This window comes from Carcharhinus amblyrhynchos, chromosome 13 (genome assembly GCF_965287045.1).
Source record: "Carcharhinus amblyrhynchos chromosome 13, sCarAmb.v2.hapA, whole genome shotgun sequence".
Taxonomy (NCBI): domain Eukaryota; kingdom Metazoa; phylum Chordata; class Chondrichthyes; order Carcharhiniformes; family Carcharhinidae; genus Carcharhinus; species Carcharhinus amblyrhynchos.
Genome location: NC_137336.1, coordinates 54,942,322 through 54,963,567, shown reverse-complemented (window position 1 = coordinate 54,963,567; position 21,246 = coordinate 54,942,322). Strand labels below are relative to the sequence as shown.

General features: G+C 39.6%; 1 protein-coding gene across 3 annotated transcripts in view; it reads left to right on the top strand.

The window, feature by feature from the left end:
• Positions 1 to 20,628, top strand: part of fam193b (family with sequence similarity 193 member B) — a 102,110-nt gene extending 81,482 nt beyond the window's left edge. For 2 of the 3 annotated variants that reach the window (XM_080201702.1, XM_080201700.1), the window contains 7 exons: positions 2,388 to 2,913; positions 4,299 to 4,491; positions 6,630 to 6,860; positions 8,258 to 9,404; positions 15,031 to 15,108; positions 15,493 to 15,574; positions 17,246 to 20,628. In XM_080201702.1, the coding sequence (XP_080057828.1) occupies positions 2,388 to 2,913; positions 4,299 to 4,491; positions 6,630 to 6,860; positions 8,258 to 9,404; positions 15,031 to 15,108; positions 15,493 to 15,574; positions 17,246 to 17,339 (2,351 nt within the window). In that variant the 3' untranslated portion in view covers positions 17,340 to 20,628. The remainder of the gene's footprint in view (positions 1 to 2,387; positions 2,914 to 4,298; positions 4,492 to 6,629; positions 6,861 to 8,257; positions 9,405 to 15,030; positions 15,109 to 15,492; positions 15,575 to 17,245) is intronic. The other variant, XM_080201701.1, reaches the window with a different exon arrangement.
• The last annotated feature ends 618 nt before the right edge of the window (positions 20,629 to 21,246 follow it).

The following is a 21,246-nucleotide window of genomic DNA, read 5'->3' as shown; positions in this document are numbered from 1 at the left end:
CAGTAATTTGAAGCAAAATTAATAGTCATGTAGGCAAATGCAGATGAATTAAGGAAAGTCAGCATGGACTTGTTACAGGCAGCTCATGTTTAACAAGTTACTGGAGTTTTCTGAAGAGGTAATACAGAGTGATGTGGGTAATGCTGTTGATGTGGTGTACGTGGACTTCCAAAAGGCATTTGATTAAGTGCCACACAACAGACTTGAGAAAAGTTGTAGCTCATGGAATAAAAGGAGCAGTAGACGCATGGATACAGAATTGGCTGAGTGACAGGAAGTGGACAGTAGCAGTTAATGGATATTTTTCAGATTGGAAGACGATATGTCGTGGAGTTCCCCATACTTTTGTGTTCAGATCTGTTCTCCAGGCACACACACTAATAACTTTGACGATGGTGTACATGGCTCAATTTCAAAACATGATTATAAGAAATTTGGGAGCACTGTGAACTGAAAGGATAGTGTAAGACGTCAAAAGTACATGGACAGATTGGTGGAATTGTTGGGTAAGTACCAGGTGAAATTTAATGCAGAGAAGTATTAAGTGATTCATTTTGGTAGGAAGAATGTGAAGAAACAATATAAAATTAAGGGTGCAGTTCTAAAGTGGATGCAAGATCAGAGGGACCTGGGTATTTATGTGCATAAGTAAAGGAAGGTAGTAGGACAAGTTGAGAGAATAGCTAATAAAGCATACAGTATCCCAGACTTTATTAATAAGTATAGAGTGCAAAAGCAAGGAGGTTATGTTAAACTTGTAGAAAATGTTGGTTTAGCCTCAACTGAAGTATGGTGTCCAGTTCTGGCCATCACACTTTGAAAGGTGTAGAGGCATTGGAGAGTGCAGAAAATATTCATGTAAGTGATTCTGGAGGTGAAAAACGTCAGTTATGCAGATAAGCTGCAGAGGTTGGGACTGTATCCCCCAGGAAAGAAGTTGAGCGGGGATTTGATGGAGGTGTACAAAGTCATAAAGGGTCTGGATAAGGAAGAAAGAAGATGAAGAAACTATTCTCATGTGTAGAAAATAAGAGGACACATGTTTAGGGCAAAAGAGGAAATGCTGGCAAATTTCAGTAGTCTGGCAACACCTATAAGGAGAGAAAAGAGCTGATGTTTTGAGTCCAGATGACCCTTTGTCAAAGGTAAAAGGCATAGAAAGTGGGGGTTATTCATATTGAAGGGTGAGGAAATGAATGATGAGTCACAGCCACAAAAACGAGGGGAAGGGCTAAGAGGTGCTAATGGCAGTCCATAGAATAAAAGGTATAAATGGCTAAATGGCAGAGAAGTTGAAACAGAGGGCAAGTAATCTGTGACAGATGACGATATGGGGGAAGGGTGGCGATAATTGGGAGAGAAGTAAAATTGAGAAAAAGGGAAGGGAAACAAAGGGGGAAGAAAGAGTTAAAGGGAGGGTTGGGAAAAGAAGCAGTGCAAGCATGAAGAAAATCAATTTTGCACAGCAAGTAATTGGGTTCTGGAGTTCAGTGCCTTAAGTGTGGTGGAGGCAGGATAATTTGAGGCATTCAAGAGGAAATTAGATTGTTTTCTGGAAAAGAGGAATGTGCAGGGCTATAGGGAGAAGACGGCACTAAGTAGATTGCTTCATCAGAGTGCTGGAAGAGATACAGTGAGCCAGATGGCGGCCTCCGGTGCTGTGTAGCCATTCTGTAATTCTGTGATATCGAATCCTAGACTTTGAGGGAAATATCATAGAAACCCTACAGCACAGAAAGAGGCCATTCGGCCCATCGAGTCTGCACTGACCACAATCCCACCCAGGCCCTACCCCATATCCCTATATATTTTACCCACTAATCCTTCTAACCTACACATCTCAGGACACTGGCTGTGCTAAAATTGCCCCTTAATCAACCTAACTGGCATATTTTTGGACTATGGGAGCACCCGGAGGAAATCCACGCGGATACGAGGAGAATGTGCAAACTCCACACAGACACTGATCCAAGCCAGGAATTTAATCCAGGTCCCTGGAGCTGTGAAGCAGCAGTGCTAACCACGTGCTACTGTTGATTTATGTCAGAAATATATTTGACATAAAATCAAAAATATGGACGTCGCAGTTCATAATAGGGATTAAAATGGGAGATCAATTTTTGGATGTGTTATTCCTGATTACCCCATTTGAAAAACATCATGCACTAGTATGCATTTGAATTTTGTGATTTCCATGCTTGTTTTCCATCTAGTTTTGTATGTTCACGGACATTGCTAATTTCTTTTAATTCTGTAATGTGCACCAACATCAATGTAAATACAGATTCAAAATCAGCAATTTTGACTAAATTGGGTGTTACAATTCTTGAGTTAAACTGATGTTCAGGCTGCACCCTTTGTATAACCTACAGGGTTTTGTCTTCCAGGCGGAGAATTCCATTGCTCAGAAGATCACAGGTACTCTGTCCTAGCAGCACCTCCTAACAGTCCCACTGGCCTGTCCTCGCATCAGCATCCGCTAACGGCACCAAAATCTCCTTCTCAAGTTAACAATGAGCCATCGGTTTCCATTCATCAACATGGACATGCAGCTTCTGCAACCTCATGCACCATGCCACACAACACTGTAACCTCCACAAATTCAAATCGGAGGCCATCTATGACATCTGGTATCCCACAAGTTCTGCCTCATATACCCAAGACTTCTGCAGTTGCTGTGGCAACTACTGCACCTCCAGATGTGTCCTTGATTTCGAAAACCTCTGCTGGTGTTTCTACAGGTGTGCTTGTGACTCCAGTGCCTCCAAGTGCTAGCCCTCATATTTCTAATAATGGGTTATCTTCTTTCCCAAAGACTACAGCAGCTTCCCCTATTTGTACCAGCCACTATAATGGAGCTTGCCCAGTAACCGCCTCACCAAACCCGGCTGCTCCAGGCAATGGCATCTGCAGGTTAGTGTTTGTGTCCTGTGATGTCTTGTACAACTGTAAACATTAGATGTTGCAGTTAGAGTGAGTGGATGCTCCAGTTTGAAATAATCATTGGCAAAACAGAAGTGAAGGACTTTTCTTCTATCCCTCTGAATTTAAGGATGAACTAAGCACCTAAGTCTCCATCTTAAGTGCTTATCTTGAACAGCACCTAATAATGGAACAATAACATGCTCAACATAACAAGAGTTAGGCATCTGTTGCAATCAGCGAGTGGAATACATATGATTAAAGCATTTGCGACCAGGCCATGGTTAAACACCATGTCAAACATAATTGCTTTCTTTAATATTAAGACATTTCCATATTTATTAGAGGAGCTATTAGTACACTTTCACAATACCAATGTTTATAATCATCTCTGTCTTCTCAATGATTAATTTAATCTGCGTTGCTATTCATGTGAGAAGCTTGCCTGAGTTTCAAACATTTAATCAAAATGCTTCCAAAAACCTCTGAGCCTTCCGTATAGAAATTCCAACCTCCTCTGCTGTCTGCAACAATATTCACTTCTGTCTGATTTTGTCAGCCTCTTTGCTTTTTTTTGCATAATTTCCTCCCAAGTTAATTTAAAACTGCATTTTCAGTGCCTTAAGGATTTTGAACACTTTTTGCACTCCAAAACATCTGGAACCTTGCTACTGTGTTTGTGTACTGTGCAGTAATACTTTTTAAACAATACATTATTTTAAGTGGGAATGTTGCAGATTTAAATAGTATTTCAGTTGTGTCCATTTGCTGCCTCTAGGTGGTGCTGTTGTAGCAGCAAGGTTTTAATCTATTAGTCTGACCATTAAGAAAAGTGCTAACGCCTGAAAAAGGGGAAAATATACAAACTAACAAAACCTAATAAGAGTTTTTTGAGCAAGTAACATTGAGATTGATGAGGATATTGTTTGCATGGATTTCAGTGAAGGCATTTGACAAGGTCCCACATGACTGACTGGTCAGAAAAGTGAGATCTCATAGGATACAGGGGAAAGTGGCAGGTTTGATCCAAAATTGGCCCAGTGACAGGAAGCAAAGATTAATGATGGATGGTGGTCTGAGTATGACGCTCTTTTGGTGAGTCAGCGCAGACTCAATAGGCTGAATGGACTCCTGCACTGTAGGGATTCTGTAATTCTGTGTCTGAGAAGTCTTTAAAAGAATAGTGAACGTAACAAATATAAATGGTGCTGTTTGGCTGTGCAATTGTATGTTGAAGTCAGGATAACTGATGCATTCTTTTTGGAGAATTTGTTAGAAATTAAAATCATTGATCCTTGTAGAGTTTGCTGGTGATGCAAATACTGCTGTGATTGCAATTTTCTTTATTTTAAAACTTGGTTTCTTGCTTCACCTAGGGACCAGTCGTGCAAGAGTCGCCTGTGCACAAATGAAACTGCCTACAGCCCCACACAGATGCACAATGCAGATGAAAGTCTGGAAGAAGACGATAGCTGTTCAGAGCACAGTTCATGTACATCTCACACTGCCAATCAGAAAGAAGGGAAATACTGTGATTGCTGTTATTGCGAGTTCTTTGGTCATGGGCCGGTGAGTGCAACCTAATTAGAAAGATAATATTGTACATTTTTTTTTAGCTGAATTGAATTTATTTACAGAACGTTTTATGCAGAGTCTGAAGCATTTTAGGATAACCTTTAGATCCGAAAGACACCACGTTGGAGATATTTCACTTGGACCAAGAAGTTCAAATGTCACAGACGTTTCAGAATTGTATATTTGCAATAGCTATTTTGTACGATTCTTTTGCAACTTTCAAGCATACATGATTTGATAATTATCTAAGTCTTATGATTGACATACTAGATTCTACTGGGCAAATCCACAGTTTTCTCCAAACCTTCCTTTGATATTTGATTGTAATGATGCTGTGATAAAAGTAGAACTACTGAAGCACTGTTTGGAAGAAGATGGATTAGATCCACGGACAGAGTTAGAATTTGTGTGGTGTGTGAGATTGACATCATCCAAGTGCGTGTTTAGAATGGTTGGTGCTGAAAGCATTGAGCTTATTAACTGGGAGAGGAAAGAGAAAAAACATAGATCCATAGCTTCCTGGTTCCCCAGTGTCGGATTTGGGAGATCTCCAAAGATGCACAGGGAAATCCCTCTTGCAAGTTCGCAGCTAAGGGTTTACTTAGCCATGGTCCAGAAGGTCTAACTTCATCTGGATAATTGTGCTATGCTAGGAACCATCCGACAAAGTGACTTAAATCTCAAAACTTCAGATGGCTCTGCCAGTTTTATACCAATGGTTACTTTTGAAAGAGTTAAAAGGAATAAAAACGCTACTAACTTCAGCATAACTCGATTTTCATGTTTGTTGATGATACCACCTTAGTGGGTTGGATCTCAAACAATGATGAGACGGGCAGAGAGAGAAAATCTGAAACAGGTGCAATGACAATCTCTCCCTCAATGTCGACAAAATGAAGGAGATTGTCATCAACTTCAGGAAGCGTAGTGTAGGGCATGCCTCTGTCTTACATCAACAGGGAAGAAGTAGAAATGGTCGAGAGCTTCAAGTTTCTAGATGTCCAGATCACCAACAACCTGTCCTGGTCTCTCCATGACGATGCTACATATAAGAAAGTCCACAACACCTCCACTTTAGCAGGAGGCTAAGAAAATTTTGCATGTCCGCTTTGATCCTCAGCAACTTTTACTGATTCACCATAGAAAGCATTCTTTCTGGTTGTATCACAGCGTGGTATGGCTCCTGTTCTGTCCAAGACAGCAAAAAAATACAAAGTGTCATGAATGAAGCCCAGTCCATCACTCAAACCAGACTGCCACCCATTGACTGACTGTATCTGCATTTCCCGATGCCTCAGAAAAGCAACAAAACCAAGGGCCTCACCCACCCCGGACATACTGTCTTCCACCTTCTTCCATTGGGAAAAAGATACAAAAATCTGAGGACACGTACCAACTGACTCAAGAACAGCTTCTTCCATGCTGCCATCAAACTTTTGAATGCACCTACCTCGTGTAAAGTTGATCTTTCTGTACACTTTAGCTATGACTAACATGACGTTTTGCACTTTCTCCTTTCCTTCTCTATGTACAGTATGCTTTGTTTATATAGAATGCAAGAAACAATACTTTTCGCTATACTAATATATGTGATAATAAATCAAATGAAATAACCATTTTAAACAATCAGACTGAGGCTCCTCCCCACCCACCCACTGCAACCAGGCTCCTCTCACCAAGTTCCATTCACCTAGCTGGACACATTTCTCCCTGCCCATATTTCTCCTTGCCAGTTTTACTTGGCTCTTTAAACCTACAGGCTTTCTGGCAGTCAGAACTGAAAAAGATGTGGCCTTCTTGGTTGTGTTCTGTGCTGTGGCCTTCTGGGACTCTTTGGCTGCAGGTCCCAAGCAGCTCCAACTGGCAGAGATTTTGACAAGAGATTCCAGCGCTCTTTACGCTGTTGTAATTCCAGCGAGCCAGGACTTTATGCCACTGAATGGAAGTTATGGCCCATATAAAATTGCAACCACAATATGAGTTTTAAAGAATTAAAAGCTTCAACGTATGCAGTTCCATTTTGAAACCCATTTCAAAAATCAAGACGCATGCTAAACTTGGCTACACTGGCAGTTAGCTGTAACGATATGTTTTCATGTTACAAAATAATTACATTTACAATTCTGTTTAAGCCTCCTGCAGCTCCGACGAGTAGAAATTACACTGAAATCCGGGAGAAGCTAAGGACGCGGTTGACGAAACGCAAGGAGGAGCTTCCGCAAAAATCAAGCAATGGATCCATCCGGGAACCACCCGTGGATGAAAGGAATGTGGAAGATCTGTTAAACTACATTAACAGCTCAGAGCAGAAACCAGTCAACAGTGCCAAAGCAGCCAAACGGGCACGGCACAAGCAGAAAAAGGTACGCTTTGTGATTTTGTTTTGTCAACTACGTAAGAGGAGCTTCAAAAAGAGATGTTTGGTTGTTGCGTACAACAAAGAATCCAGTTTGTGTATCCTTTGGATTTTTTTTATTGTGGGATGCACGTGGATAACTTCGCTACGTTAGCTAGTTTGTACCAGTAGGCGCTGCAAGTTGGTGTTGGTCGACGTTTATTCCACTAGCAATCCTATGACAGTTACTTTAAACTAAGTCTTGCCAAGAAATTGATACCTTTGAGTTTTCATCCTGTAGCCTGGGTTTGTTTCAAGTTCGATGAGGAACAAATAAGGTTTGCTGCTACGTCTGTCATCCAACCCAATTTATTGATTAAGTAAGAGTCAGGACTTGCTGGTTTGAGATTGCAACAGTTCTAATGAACGTAGTCAACTCTTAATTAAAAATTCCTTTATTTAAATTTATTGAGTTCTTCCCTTTTTAGAATCAAAAAATTGACTGAATAGTCAGGAGTGGACTGCAAAAGTAATACTGCTGGTGTTATGTTTTAAGCACAGTTTTATTGCCATTTCACTCCTGTCTTGAATTCAGTGAATTAAATTGTTTTTCATTTCATGTAAACATTGACATGTTCTGTTCTCAATGAGACTTGATTCATTATACCTAGCTGCACACAAGGCTATTATAACTTTGAAAGTAGTCTTGATTCCTTTGGAATTCTCGCATGATAAAATAATACTTAGGAACCAGATTCAGATTTTGTTTTCTGTAATAAAAATATAAAATGTTTAGCTTGCTGAAAATTCTATTGTCTGTATAGTATTATCACTCCCACAATGCTCCTCATTAGCTCTTGGTTCCACATGCCTCAAATTTAAATGTTTCATGTTTCTATATTTCTCCATAGTGTTTTTCGTTCTATAATCTCATCTAACTCTAAAACTTCATCTGCACCAAACCTCCAATCCCAAATTGTAAGATTCTGCCACACATGCACATACCTGTCCTTGTCCAACCTTTGGCAACAGTGCTTTTAGTAAACCTAGGTTTCACTTTAGATTTTTCTTCTGAAGCTGTCTACATCCCTTACCACCCCTTTAAGATCTAAAAATGCAACTCTTTGACCAAGTGCTTGATTGTCTTTCCCAGTTGCTCACTTTGGCTCAATAAAGACTTTCCTTACAGCTCTTAGGAAACATCTTGAATGATCTTCCCATGTTAACAATGCTATATAAGTGCCATTTGTTATTTTGAGCTGGGAGTCCTCCACAATTAAATGGGCACTTCTACAAATTATTATGTTTACATTTAGTACCTGTTGAAATTCCAACCTACTCTGCAAGTTCACACCTAATTTTAATTGTGCAACTGATACAAGATGCAGGCTTGACTTTAATGTTTCATCTATTTTTGTGTTCTAGCAGGAGAAAGCCCGTTCAGAGGTTTTTGATCAAAGACCAGAGAAACCATGTCCATCTACAATGCATATTCAGGATCTGGAGAAAGTTTCTGTGATAAATCAACATATTCAAGAGGGCATAGAGGAGAAAGTCTTGATATTCAATCAGCATGTCCAAGATGATATAGAGGAGAAAGTTTCAAAGCTCAACCAGCATATTCAAGATGATATAGAAGAGAAACTGAATCAGCAAGAGCTGTGGCACCAGGTAGAATTGCAACGAGTGAGCAGCATCTTAACCACTAGATTGGAACAGCTTAAAGACAGAATCCGAGATTCCATCAAAGCAAACTTCAGTCTATGTGATCTGCCCAAGGATGACTTTTCAGAGCTGACCTCTGTGGAGAAGGGCTTACTGATAGAGAGCAATGGCATCATGGACAAAGAAGAAACCAGAATAATAGACCATCAGAAACTCAATTTGAACTTGTCCTTAACAACACCAGGGATTGTGCAAAATCATCTGTTGAATGGAAATAAGCATGCGGTCATTACAAATCAAGAGCACAATGGCTCTGATATGGTTTTACTGGAAAACTCTTTGGGAAAGAAATCAAAGGGCAGCTGTTCATTACCTTCAAAGGCTGAAAATATTTCCACACTACGAGTAGGGGACACTGGTGCAGTAATACTGCACAAACCAGCTTCAGAGTCAAAAGTAACGCAACAAACATCAAGAAATGGGAAACAACCAAGACAGTCCAAGCAACAGACCTCTGAGGAAACCAAGGGCAAAACCGTGGTTTCAAGAAAAGAACATGAACACCCTTCAGCTTCCAAAGTACAAGGTTCCAAACAGCATGCACCTACTTCCAAACACAAGACAAACCAGAATCTGGATGGCAAGCCAACAGAGACTTCAAAGACCATGACGGCCAAATGCGATGAGTCCAGGCAAGGCAAGTGGAAGGGAATCAGTGTTCTTGGCAACTCTGAAACTGGTGAAGACAGAAAATGTAGCACTAAATCTTCAAGTACTGAGAAGGTAGAAGGCTCTGAAACTAGGGGAGTCAAAGAAGAACAACAAATGACAACTGACATGTCTCAGTCAAAAGGCAAGAACAAGAAAGGAAAAAAGAAGAAACAAGACAAGACCAACAACTGTGTTGGTAAGTTAACTTGGGGAATTCTTTATTGTTTAATGTTTTCAAGATATGGCTAACTGTTGAACCTTTGCCTGTGTGGAAGATGTTTGAAGTAACTATGTCATAATGACACCTTCACTATATTTAAATAGTGAAGCAGAAATATGTACATTGCTGGAAGAAAGCTATTCGGTGGAAGCAGCTAGCATTGGTAGCTAATGAAAAAGATAAAGGATATAAAGGGAGCCAAGTATCCAAAATGCGTAACCTGATTATCCCTGGAGAATAATAAAATGAAAACAATCCGGCCTTTAAACCTGTAAGAAAAGAGTTTAATGCGTTGGTTTCCAACCTTTTCAGCAACATCACATACTTCAATGAGACAAGTAATTTGATGGTGTACCCCTTTTTTCAGCTGAATCGCTAAATATCATTTTTCTACTTGCATTACTGTGGTTAAGGTCTTTTAGAGCAGTAGTTTGGCAGGAATGTAACAGCTAGTGTAGTACTTGAATGCCTGTGTTGATCTGTTAGATTATACCCAAGTGGCTATGAGAGATAATGCTACCTTTATGTATGCTGATTGTGGTCTGAGATCCTTCTTATTGCCTTTGTAGTTCTGTCAATTAGTGTAGCTTCACAAACTGAAGGTGTTAGAAGGAGGGCAAATAGGGACAGGAAGGAGAGCAGCCACGAGGCCTGGCCTGGCCTGGCCCGGGAGCCCAGCCTTGGACATCTGTGGGACTATCTGGCTGCTGCATTGAATAAAAGCAAGAGAATAACCCAGATTCACCCTCAACTTCCACATGGCTAAACCATTTTATCCAAGTGTGTGGAAATGATGTAGTTCAGTTGAATACAAAAGTCTGTCTTTACCAGGGAGCCACTTCACTGATAAGTGCTGGCAAAAGATCTGTGTGTGGCACTAAAGAAAAAATGTAAAATAAATAACTATTCAAATACTCCACTGCCAAAGAAACTTCAGGTCGTGTCTCAGACTTGGGACTGAAAATCTAAAACTTGCTGAAATCATGTGTGGATCCTCCCAGTACTTAAATTCCTCTAAAAGAGCCGCTGTATTGTTTGACACATGATTAGAAGATAGTTTTTAGGGAAGTTTCCATTGAGATGTAGATATTAAATTTAGAGGAAAGAAAAATAGACTTTTGTTACCTTTTGTTATGAAATGAGTCCAGTTTGTCTAATGAATTACTGTGTTAACCAATCATGATGTGGAGATGCCGGTATTGGACTGGGGTGGGCACAGTAAGAAGTCTCACAACACCAGGTTAAAGTCCAGCAGGTTTATTTGGAATCACGAGCTTTCGGAGTGCTGTTCCTTCATTAAGTAGTCCTTTTTGTCAGAGTCATCACCTGATGAAGGAGCAGCGCTTCGAAAGCTTGTGATCCCAAATAAACCTGTTGGACTTTTACCTAATCATGTTTTGCCCCTCGTGGGTGTCAAGCAAGTGCTGCTGCATATTTTTAAAGACTAAATCATGAACGCTGGTTTTATTGTGTAGGTAAGATTTTACAAGACTGAAGAGCATATAGTCAGAAAGACAGACAAGGTTGCATTTGTATAGCACCTTTTATGACTTCAGGACATCACAAAGTGCTTTGCAGTGTTAGTACCAGATCAGCTGTCCCAAGGTATATTATGAAGCCAGACTAGACATCAACAACTTATTTTGAGGATAAAACATTTCAATCCCAGCGCAGTTCTGACAAACTGGAATGGTTTATCAAAAAAAAACTTTATTTAATATAGTTTCATTACAAAAAATAAATGAGCTTAAGCTTCGACAATTGAACAATACTTAAACATGACAGGATACAAGTTGCAATTGCTAATCTATCAATATGAGTTCCAATTCGAGAAATATTTCTCTTGTAGACTTAAACACTCTTTAAAACTAGTTATCAAAACACAAACATAGTTATTGTGACTTAGGTTACCAGCTCTGGAGGTCTCAGAGAGAGACAGAGACACACTGTCCAGGCAGCAAATGCTTGTATTTTAAAATGAAACTGAAACAGTATTTCTTCCCTGTAAGCTTAGCTTCTCCTATTAACCATGTGATCGAACCTAAATAAACAAAGGGTCCATTAACTCTACAAAGTAGCACATTCCTAGCTAAAATGAATTATTAGCTTGCATTCTTTGCATCTGCTGCATGCTTATCAGGCATGTAACAAAACATCGCCTCTTAAAGTAACCCTACCCTACCGTAAATAGACAATATAGCAAAGTAGCACAGTACCATCACAGCAGCCAATAAAGTACCTTTTAATGTGGTCATGATTGTATGGTAGGAAGCATGGCAGGTAGTTCCCACAATCAGCAATGTCATAATGATCATAATCTGTTCTATGCGACGTTGATACATATTCTGTTCTCTTTAGAATAATGCTATGGGATCTTTTATGTCTCCTTCAGTGTTAAGATGGAGACTCAGTTTAATACCTCATCCAAAAGATGATGAGGAAGAATTCAAATGTTATGGATAAATCTTCGGCATTGCCACTTTCATTCCAAATGGAAATAAGTTTCTGGCAGATGCTACATGACCTGCTGAGCATCTACAACTTTTGTTTTCAATTTCTAGCATTTGCAACGTTATACTTTTTGTGTGTGAATTTAAGAAATGCTTGAACAAAATCAGTTTTGATATCTAATATATTGCACAAGGTTTAGTGGAATGGAGTAAAACCTTATTTTACAGTCAAAAGTTGCAATGTGGCAAACACACAATGGAATAGTGCTTAATTAGTTAGACAGCAAAAATATAATTATGTTTATCTACAATCTCAATTAAGGTTGCTGCTAATTTGATCAATCATTTGCTTGCTTCCTTGTTCCTAGCAAAATAGTTTCTCGCTCTCATTCCAGGAGCTATGTCTAATATTCCCTTGTTTTAAATTCTTCAAGTTCAAGGGATGCAGATTTTGGTGTATGTAGTAGCCATTGGGCGGCAAGGTGGCACAGTGGTTAGTATGCTACCTCAGTTCCAGGGACCTGAGTTTATATCAGGTCTTGGGTGACTGTGTGGAGTTTGCACATTCTCCCCTTGTCTGCATGGCTTTCCTTTGTGTGCTGTGGTTTCTTCCCACAGTCCAAAAATGTGCAGGTTAGGTTGACCTTGATAAATTGCCCCATAGTGTCAGGTGATGAGTAAGGGTAAATACATGTGGTTAAGGGGATTGAGCCTGGGTGGGATTGTGGTTGATGCAAACTCGATGGGCCCAACAGCCTCTTTCTGCACTGTATGGATTCTATAAAGAATAGAATGGTTACGGTCGAGAAGGAGATCATCTATTACTCAACCAACTTTGTGCCGTTGCTGCCACTTTTTTTTTGTTTTATTCTGTGGGTGAGTCTACTATGTGGCATTTTATTAAATGCCTTTTGGAACTCCATGCATCCTAGACCAACCATGTTATCCTCATCAATGATCCGTTCCTCAAAAGAATTAAATGAAACAAATCTAAAAGCTTTCCAACCACTGAGATTAAAGTGACTGGCCTATAAGAACATAAGAAATAGGAGCAGGAGTAGGCCATCTAGCCCTTTGAGCCTGCCCCGCCATTCAATGAGATCATGGCTGATCTGTCGCGGCTCAGTTCCACTTTCCCGCCCTCTCCCCATAACCCTTAATCCCCTCTCTTATCAAAAACCCATCAACCCGCGTCTTAAAAATATTTAGCGAGGCAGCCTCCACCACTTCAACGGGCAGAGAATTCCAGAGATTCACCACCCTTTGAGTGAAGAAGTTCCTCCTCAACTCCGTTCTAAACCGCCCCCCTTTTATCTTGAGGCTGTGCCCCCTAGTCCTACTGTCTTTTTTGAGCGGGAAGAGTCTCTCCACCTCTATCCTATCCATCCCATTCATCATCTTATACGTCTCAATGAGATCTCCCCTCATTCTTCTAAACTCTAACGAGTACAAGCCTAGTTTATTCAGCCTCTCCTCATAGCTCAACCCCCTCAACTCCGGTATCAGCCTAGTAAACCTCCTCTGCACTCCCTCCAAGGCCAAAATATCTTTGCGCAGGTGCGGCGCCCAAAACTGCACACAGTACTCCAGCTGCGGCCTCACCAATGCCCTATACAGCTGCAGCAAGACCTCCCTACTTTTATATTCAATCCCCCTCGCTATGAAGGCCAGCATCCCATTCGCCTTCCTGACCACCTGCTGCACCTGCAAGCTGGGTTTTTGCGACTCATGCACAAGGACCTCGAGGTCCCTCTGCACCGTCGCCTGCTGCAGTTTTTCGCCCCGTAAGTAATAGTCCTTCCTACCAAAGTGGACCACCTCACACTTGCCAACATTAAATTCCATTTGCCATTTCCTGGCCCATTCGCCCAGCCTATCTAGATCCTTCTGCAGACTCTCCACACCCTCCGCACAATTTGCCGTTCCCCCAATCTTGGTGCCATTTATGGGACGTGGGTTTAGTGGGCTAGTCAGGAGGTCAGGATAGGTACTAGGGGAGGTTGAGAATCAGTAGTCTTTTTTTAATTCATTTGTGGGACAAGAGCAAAGCTGGCTGGCCAGCATTTATTGTCCATCCGTAGTTGCATCGCCACATTTTCGTCAAATATAAACTCCACGCTGAACCCAAGTCAGTATTGGTGGATTTCTCCTCAGGATCCCCCAGGTGATTGTCACGCGAGAGTTTCCAAACTCCACTTCCAAGGACATGCGTCCCTTAGCGGTTTGCATTCCGAAATCCAGTCCATGTTTTCCAAATGCCACTTTTAAATAAAGCTTCTCCACTTTTAACAGCGAATCCTGTCTCGGATTTTACACTAACTGCTTTGGGATTTCCTTGTCATGACTGCTATCCAAACCGTTCACAAATGCTTTAACTCTTGATTCCCAGACAATTAAAATGACATCAAACATTTCATCTATCTCAAGTCCGCTATCCCACTTTATATTTAATTACTGCAATTTTCTCTAACTCAGAACACTTTGGTTACTCTTCCTTGAAGTCATTTGAACAATACCCTGGCCTCTGTTCTCTTAACTTCTGGTGTCTTAACCAGGGAATTGGGACAGAGTGTTTATCTGGATTGTACCTTGTTTCTGAGGAAATTTGTATCTTTACAACTCCATTGTTCTGTTCACCCTCTGGCAGAGTTGAGAGAGGTCCACTCTTAAGGGTCCTGTCTCTAACTGTCCACAAATTCAACTGAAACTTAAAAGCTTTCATGCTTTAAAAGGCCCCAGTTGCTAAGCAACCACTGTTGGTTGGTTTATTTTTCATACCGTAGTCCTTTGAAAAGTACAATGGAAACATCATTGGAATTTAACCAATTTCTACACACAGAAACATCTTTATCCAAACATGAACCTAACTATAGGTTTTACCCTTCTAGGCACATAAACACTAAACACATTTAAAACTATTCCTTATTTCTAATATTTATCAACGCACATCTAACTTTCTTAAAACTACCTTTGTTCTCTAAACAACCATTACATTTGTGGAGTTATGGGCCCACCCCCAGCCAGTCTTTAAAGGTGATGGGTACAGGGAAATAACCAGAGTAGAATGTTACAAGTACATTGTCATGATTTCATGAAGTGGATATCAGTGATATTTTCCTGTAAGTAATTTTGTCCTGTTTTAATATCCTTAGTACTGAGAACTGATGAATGTGCTGAAGGTCAAGACAATGTGCTGGCTTCCTCTGGTACTCCAAAAACCAAACACAGTGGTAAGGGGTCACCAATAAAATGACTGTCTTTAACTTTTTCGTTTGTGTACTTTTCATAAAATCCAACCTCTTGTACATCAGTGATTTCACAGTTGGCTGTTTTAGTGACAAGATTAACAAATGTGTACGCTGAAGAAGCAGACTTCACATATTGGCATCAGAGTGATGTAAAATAATTCTGTGAACACTCCAGCTGCTTCTACTGTCATGTCCTCTGAAACATCTCCAGGATGATAGGAATGTTATAATTTGTTGAATTTTGGTGAATTTAACGAGTACATGTTTGACTAGTCAGATGACCAGTTGATGATGTTTTATTATTGAGTTCATTCAACATTTGAATTGCACATTCTTACTGAGTAGCTTTTTTTCTTTGATTTATAGATGATGTGTTCCTCCCCAAAGACATTGATCTTGACAGTGTGGAGATGGATGAGACGGACCGTGAGGTGGAACATTTTAAAAGGCAAGTAAAGAGAGGAAAAACTGATGTGTCCAACAATTAAACAGAGATTGGGACAGGAACAAATTTGATCAGTGTTCTTTATGTGAGAAAGGAAAAATTCTTTTTCTGCTTTCCTAATTAACAGAAATATCCAGCTAATCTGAATATTCTTAGTTGGTATCTTGTAATCTTGCTTACAGAAAAGAAAAAGCTCTGCAATTGCCTTTTCACTTTCTTCCCCCCTCATCCTTCAGCTGTTCACTGGCCCTTTGTTATTTTGGCTTGAACTCTAACTTGTTCAGTCTCACTCTGAATTTGGTTTTTACTTTCTTCTTCCTTTCCCCTTGCCCCACTTGCTTGCTTGCCCTCCCCTTGCCCCCCTCGCTTGCCCACCCCTTGGACCCCTCGCTCGTTTGGCCTCCCTCGCTTGCTCATTTGCGCCCCCCCCCGCCCGCTCGCTCGTTTGCCCTCCCCACCCCGGCCCCCCTCGCCCGCTCGTTTGCCCTCCCCCCGGCCCCCCTCGCCCACTCACTCGTTTGCCCTCCCCGCCCCCCCTCGTTCGATTGTTTGCCCCCCCCAACTTGCTCGCCTACCCTTCCCCCGCCAAGTGTTGGCACTCACCCTTGATCTTTGTCTAAAGGTTCAAACTAACTTACTACTATACCCCTGATGAGAATTTCCCTGAACGATAGGAGGATTCCCTCAGGAGTTGGGTCCTGGCCAGCTCTGCCATGTACTGTAAAATGAAATAAACAGTAGAGCACATGGCTAGAAGCCATCTCATACTGACTGGAGCTGTTAGCACACCCAAAAAAATGCTTTAAGTTGTTTAAGTTACAGTCATTTTTACAACACTACTTGTGTGCAGGCAGTAATTTAAAGTGACTTAACAATGAACACAAAAATTTCAACAAATATTTTAGTCACATAAATGATATCCGAATCATGTTTTTAAAAAAACATTTAAAATTAATTAAAAAGTCAGATAACTATTCAGGATGATGTTAAAATGTTGGGTAAATTTGAGGAGCGTTGTCAAATCTCAACTCAGCCATTTTGAAAGTTGATGTCATCTTTCCTAAACCAATCCTTATTAAATATTTGCATATTGACAGAGGTGGCTCTTTCCACCTCAAAACACCAGCATTCAAATAGTTGGCTTTAAGTGAGCAACTACTCCAAATTCATGCCATTGCCATTCCCTGTTTCATCGCAGAGTTAAATTTGGAGCAGCACAGAATGACCCACCACAGCTTTGAGGTTTCCATGCGATGCACTCCTGAAGTTGCTGGCACTTCTGCATCATTGTAATGATGGCCATGCCAACAACTTTTTGAATTTTACCCCACAATTCGACTCTGATTCCAGAGGGAAACCACGTCTTTGGAGGAAATAGAATTGGTCAAATTTTCAAGGAAACATTTTAGTTACAATGGAAGCATTTAACAAAAAAGGAGAAGCATTGTAAATGATTTCATGGTTGAAGTTTTTCACTTCATTTGGGATGTTACTTTCATCCTTGTTTTGGTTGAAAACTGCCAAGCTCTAACTTTTTGTCTATTTAAGTGGGAAATAAAGCTGTGCTGTTAGAGAAATCTATTTGTGAACATCACTTTCATATAACAAAACCGCTGTGACTTGACAGTAGTCTTCCATTATGCTCTGACACTTCCATTTTCTTTCCGTTTGTAGGTTTTGCCTCGATTCTGCCAAGCAGACAAGGCCGAAGGTCTCTGTAAACTGGTCTAATTTTAGTCTGAAAAAGGGCCCAAATACAGCTCATTGAAGATGACACCACACTCCTGCCTAATGGAAACTGGAATTGTCTTGCAGTTAACACATTCCTTACTGTAATGGGTATTGGCCTGCTCTCCCAACTCAAAGCAATTTGCTGTGATGTATAAACAACTTGCTGTGATGTCATCCACAACCAGTGCCTTAGCCAGAAGAAGTGCATATTTCTAACTGGGTGGCACAATTATCTCTTGGGTTGGTTTATTGCGCTTTATGGTCATTGTGAGAAAATGTTTGTCAATAGTTCTAACACCAGTGGAACAAATCTGAATTTCAGTAGAAACCAATAACACAATTTTATAGACGGATAATTGATTTTTCCTAAATGTTTTTTTGGGGAAGATTCAGATGAAATGTGAAGTAGGATTTTATTTTTGTCTGTCAAATAGACAATAAGACAAGGCAGGCAAGTTTCATGGCACTTATGAAAGGGATTGAAATGTATCTCTTGTACCTGTGAGCTATTATGGGATTGACTTTTAGGAGAATGTTGTACTTTTAAGTATAAGCAAAATCGGCCAGCATAAAGATCAAATAAAATTCACTACTTAAATTTTGCACTGCCGTAAATGTAGTTTTGCCTAGTCCCCTGTGGCAAGAAGTGTATGGTAAGTGCCATCTTGGAAATGTTTAGTGAGAAGGACTATAAAGATGGCCAGTAGATGTAATGGTCATCTGCTACATGATTCAGTGATACAGCCAAAGTCAACAGTCAATACCTTTAGGTTTTTTGTAATAAACTGTGAAAATAAGTGCTTTTTAATTATCACAAATTATCTTCCCAACCCTAAAACTCAGACGTGTGTATTTGTAGAATTACAAGTAAATAAAGGGGGCGGTGAGAAAAGATTCTATCGTTACTTTCAAAACTGACATCTTGGTTAAAGTTTGCCACCTGTTTTCCTGACTAAGCATAAATGAGCCTCATTATGATCTCTGATGAAATTGAATAGTGATGAGGATGGAAATTGCTATGGTCCCAATTAAACTAGCATTTCAAATTAACTTTGAAGGAAAATGTTCTGACTTTTTTTGTTGGCCTTTAGGTATATTACCCAGCAATATTGTTGACAGTAGTTAATGGAGAGCCCAAATAGTATGCTGTAAAAAAAAAAGGCTTGCAGATAATAGCACTAACTAACTGTGCAATGTGCCCATTATTGGTCAGGGTCATATACTTAAATTGAAAGCCTTACTTCAGCATTTTATCCCATATAAAAACTGTCTTTCCCTTAATTACAGTACCAACTCAAAAGTGCACGTTTCTTATTTTGATGACAATCTTTTTATTAAAAGCTACTTTTGGCACCAAACCAATGTGGGTTGTCAATCCATTTGGAGAGCAAATTTCTGATGACTGTTATCTGTCGCATTGAGTGCCAGCATTAATCGCAAATAGCTTGGTTATGATCTGAAAATCAAATGTTGCCAATGTACTGTGGTTGGAAATGATAAGCAAATATGAAAAAGCGACATTTTTTAAAGGAAAAGTTGCAGCTACCGTTTTGAATGACCGCATCGGGGTAATAGAGTCCACCTTCAGTTTGTGAGATCATCCAATCAGTTGTGGTGCAGTACTGCTCTCATCCAGTAAATTAATTGCACAATGATCTTGCACATTGATCGGATACTTTGATTACAAGCCCATTTGAATTGCATTCAGTACAAGTGCTGCATTTGTCTGTCAACATTTGAGCACGCTTTTAATCTGATGATCTTGGCTATATTCTACTTTTTAATTAATCCTGTTCCTTGAGTTGCTGCCACATCCCGGCCAAGTATAAGATTGCAATTGCCAGAAAGAAAGGAAGAGATATGGGCCATGTAGTATCTTCATGGCGAGTAAGTATTAACTGCTGAAATTAATGGTGACAACCAGCTGGTTGGTATCTTCCGTATGTCATGGAAAAGACCACATTTTGCAGTGTGTTATACTGTAAGTTAAAGGCTTCCTACTACACCACCATATTGGAGTGTGTAGTGGTGACTTATTTATATATATATATAAAAAATATACACACGCATAAATACATATATATATAAATAAAAACCCGTAGTGGCCGATCCACTTTCATATCATGGTCAGTTTCAAACTTGAATGGAAATTGATCATTTACAATAAACTTTATATGTGTGTTTAGAAACCACGTTGTAAATATCTTGTGCATAGTGGTGTTGGGTGCAGAGTGATGCACATCTGCACATTACAGACTGACAAAAAAACTTTATATTCAAGTGTTTTTATCTACTTCAATAACTCTTGGTAAAATAAATCGGCTATAATCGTTGTAAAGTTCATTTTATGTGAAGATTAAATAAAGTCGTCACCAATGTGATGGAAACTGAATGAATACTTTTGTTGTGTATTAGTGACTGTGGTTGGATTTGCATTGTAACAGATGACTCATTTCATCCTCTACTTTTCAGTGCTGTCAACAGTTCATATTTGTCACATTGCCAGGGTATGCACACCAGCATCACTCTAACTTGGCATTTATTATACTTGATTTGGTTTGTTTTTTAAATCCTGTGACTTGGTTATGTGACCTGTTTTTACTACAGCCTTAATCTATCTTTTTTGAGGGAGTTTGCTTGTTACATTTGTAATTTTCTTTTAATATACTCTAATGAATATTACTATTAAAAAAAACAGTTTAGCCTGTATCAGGTGGCCCTCGTTTTCAATCTTAGCTCACCTTTACATTGTCAAGATATGAACATATAGGTTGGTGTATAATTTTCACACCTTACTAACCTTGCAGGAAAAAAGTTTAATTTGAAATATAAATTTTACTTCAGAATAATGTCATTAGTAGAGGAATGTACCTGAGAACATGAAAATCTATTTTATGGTGTGAAGTCTTTCTCAAACTTGCAACACAAATGTTTGGGGAAGTGACACCCATCTACTGAAATAGTTTCACTAATGGGTCATGATATCCAAGCCTAATTCTAAGTAGTTCCTTGCAGTTTCCAAGATGTGACATCTTACCATATTGATTTGTCATTAATTGTCTGTTTAAATTGTATTTTTTTTGTTCTATTATATGTACCTTTATTTTATATTGTAATGAGAACATTTTTATCTACTTCAAACCAAAAACTGTTTGTTTTATATGATTTCCTGGCATTAGCCAGCTTTAACAACAACAGAATGGTGTAAATTGTTAACTATGAAAATGATGTAGGTTTGTACTATGCCAGCTGAGTCTTTTTGGCATCCTTTTTTAAATTATGTATGTGAATTGTCTTTCTTTTGAAAGATAAATACAATAACTTGATGAAGATATGTGTGCTTGTTATTTAGAGATTTCTTGTGCACCCATTGTAGACCAGAAAGGTACGAACTTATAACCCTGTGGGTTTTGACAAGTGGTGTTCACCGACAAGTGGGAAGTTGGGGAAGAGGAATGTTGATTTGATGGCAAGCTCGCTCTTTAAATTCAGTTTAATTCTCTATATGCTAGCTCTTTTAATCTGATATTCCTGAGACCAGCATTTAAAGGTGTACATGATAGAGGAAAATGACTACATTCCTGTTGCAATAGGTTGAACCAGATGCGGTTGATGGCAGCCACGAAGGCCTTCACTTCCTCTAACACAAAACACGTAGGTCCTGATGTATTATTGTGCACAACTGAAAATTCCTCTTTCTGGAGAGGGGAAAGAGAAGTGAATTGTAACTTGGTGTATCGATTTGTTCAATTTGGATGAATGAAATTCGTAGGAAGGTCATGCACTCTTTGGACTTCATAGAATCTTTTCCTGAAGTCAACATTTTTGGGGAAGGTGAGAAAAAAAATTACACTTTCCATTGGTTTTGAATATAGTCTTGAACAACTTCATATTCAAGATATTTGGATTTTTGCATTGTATAATTCTAAATATGTATACGATAC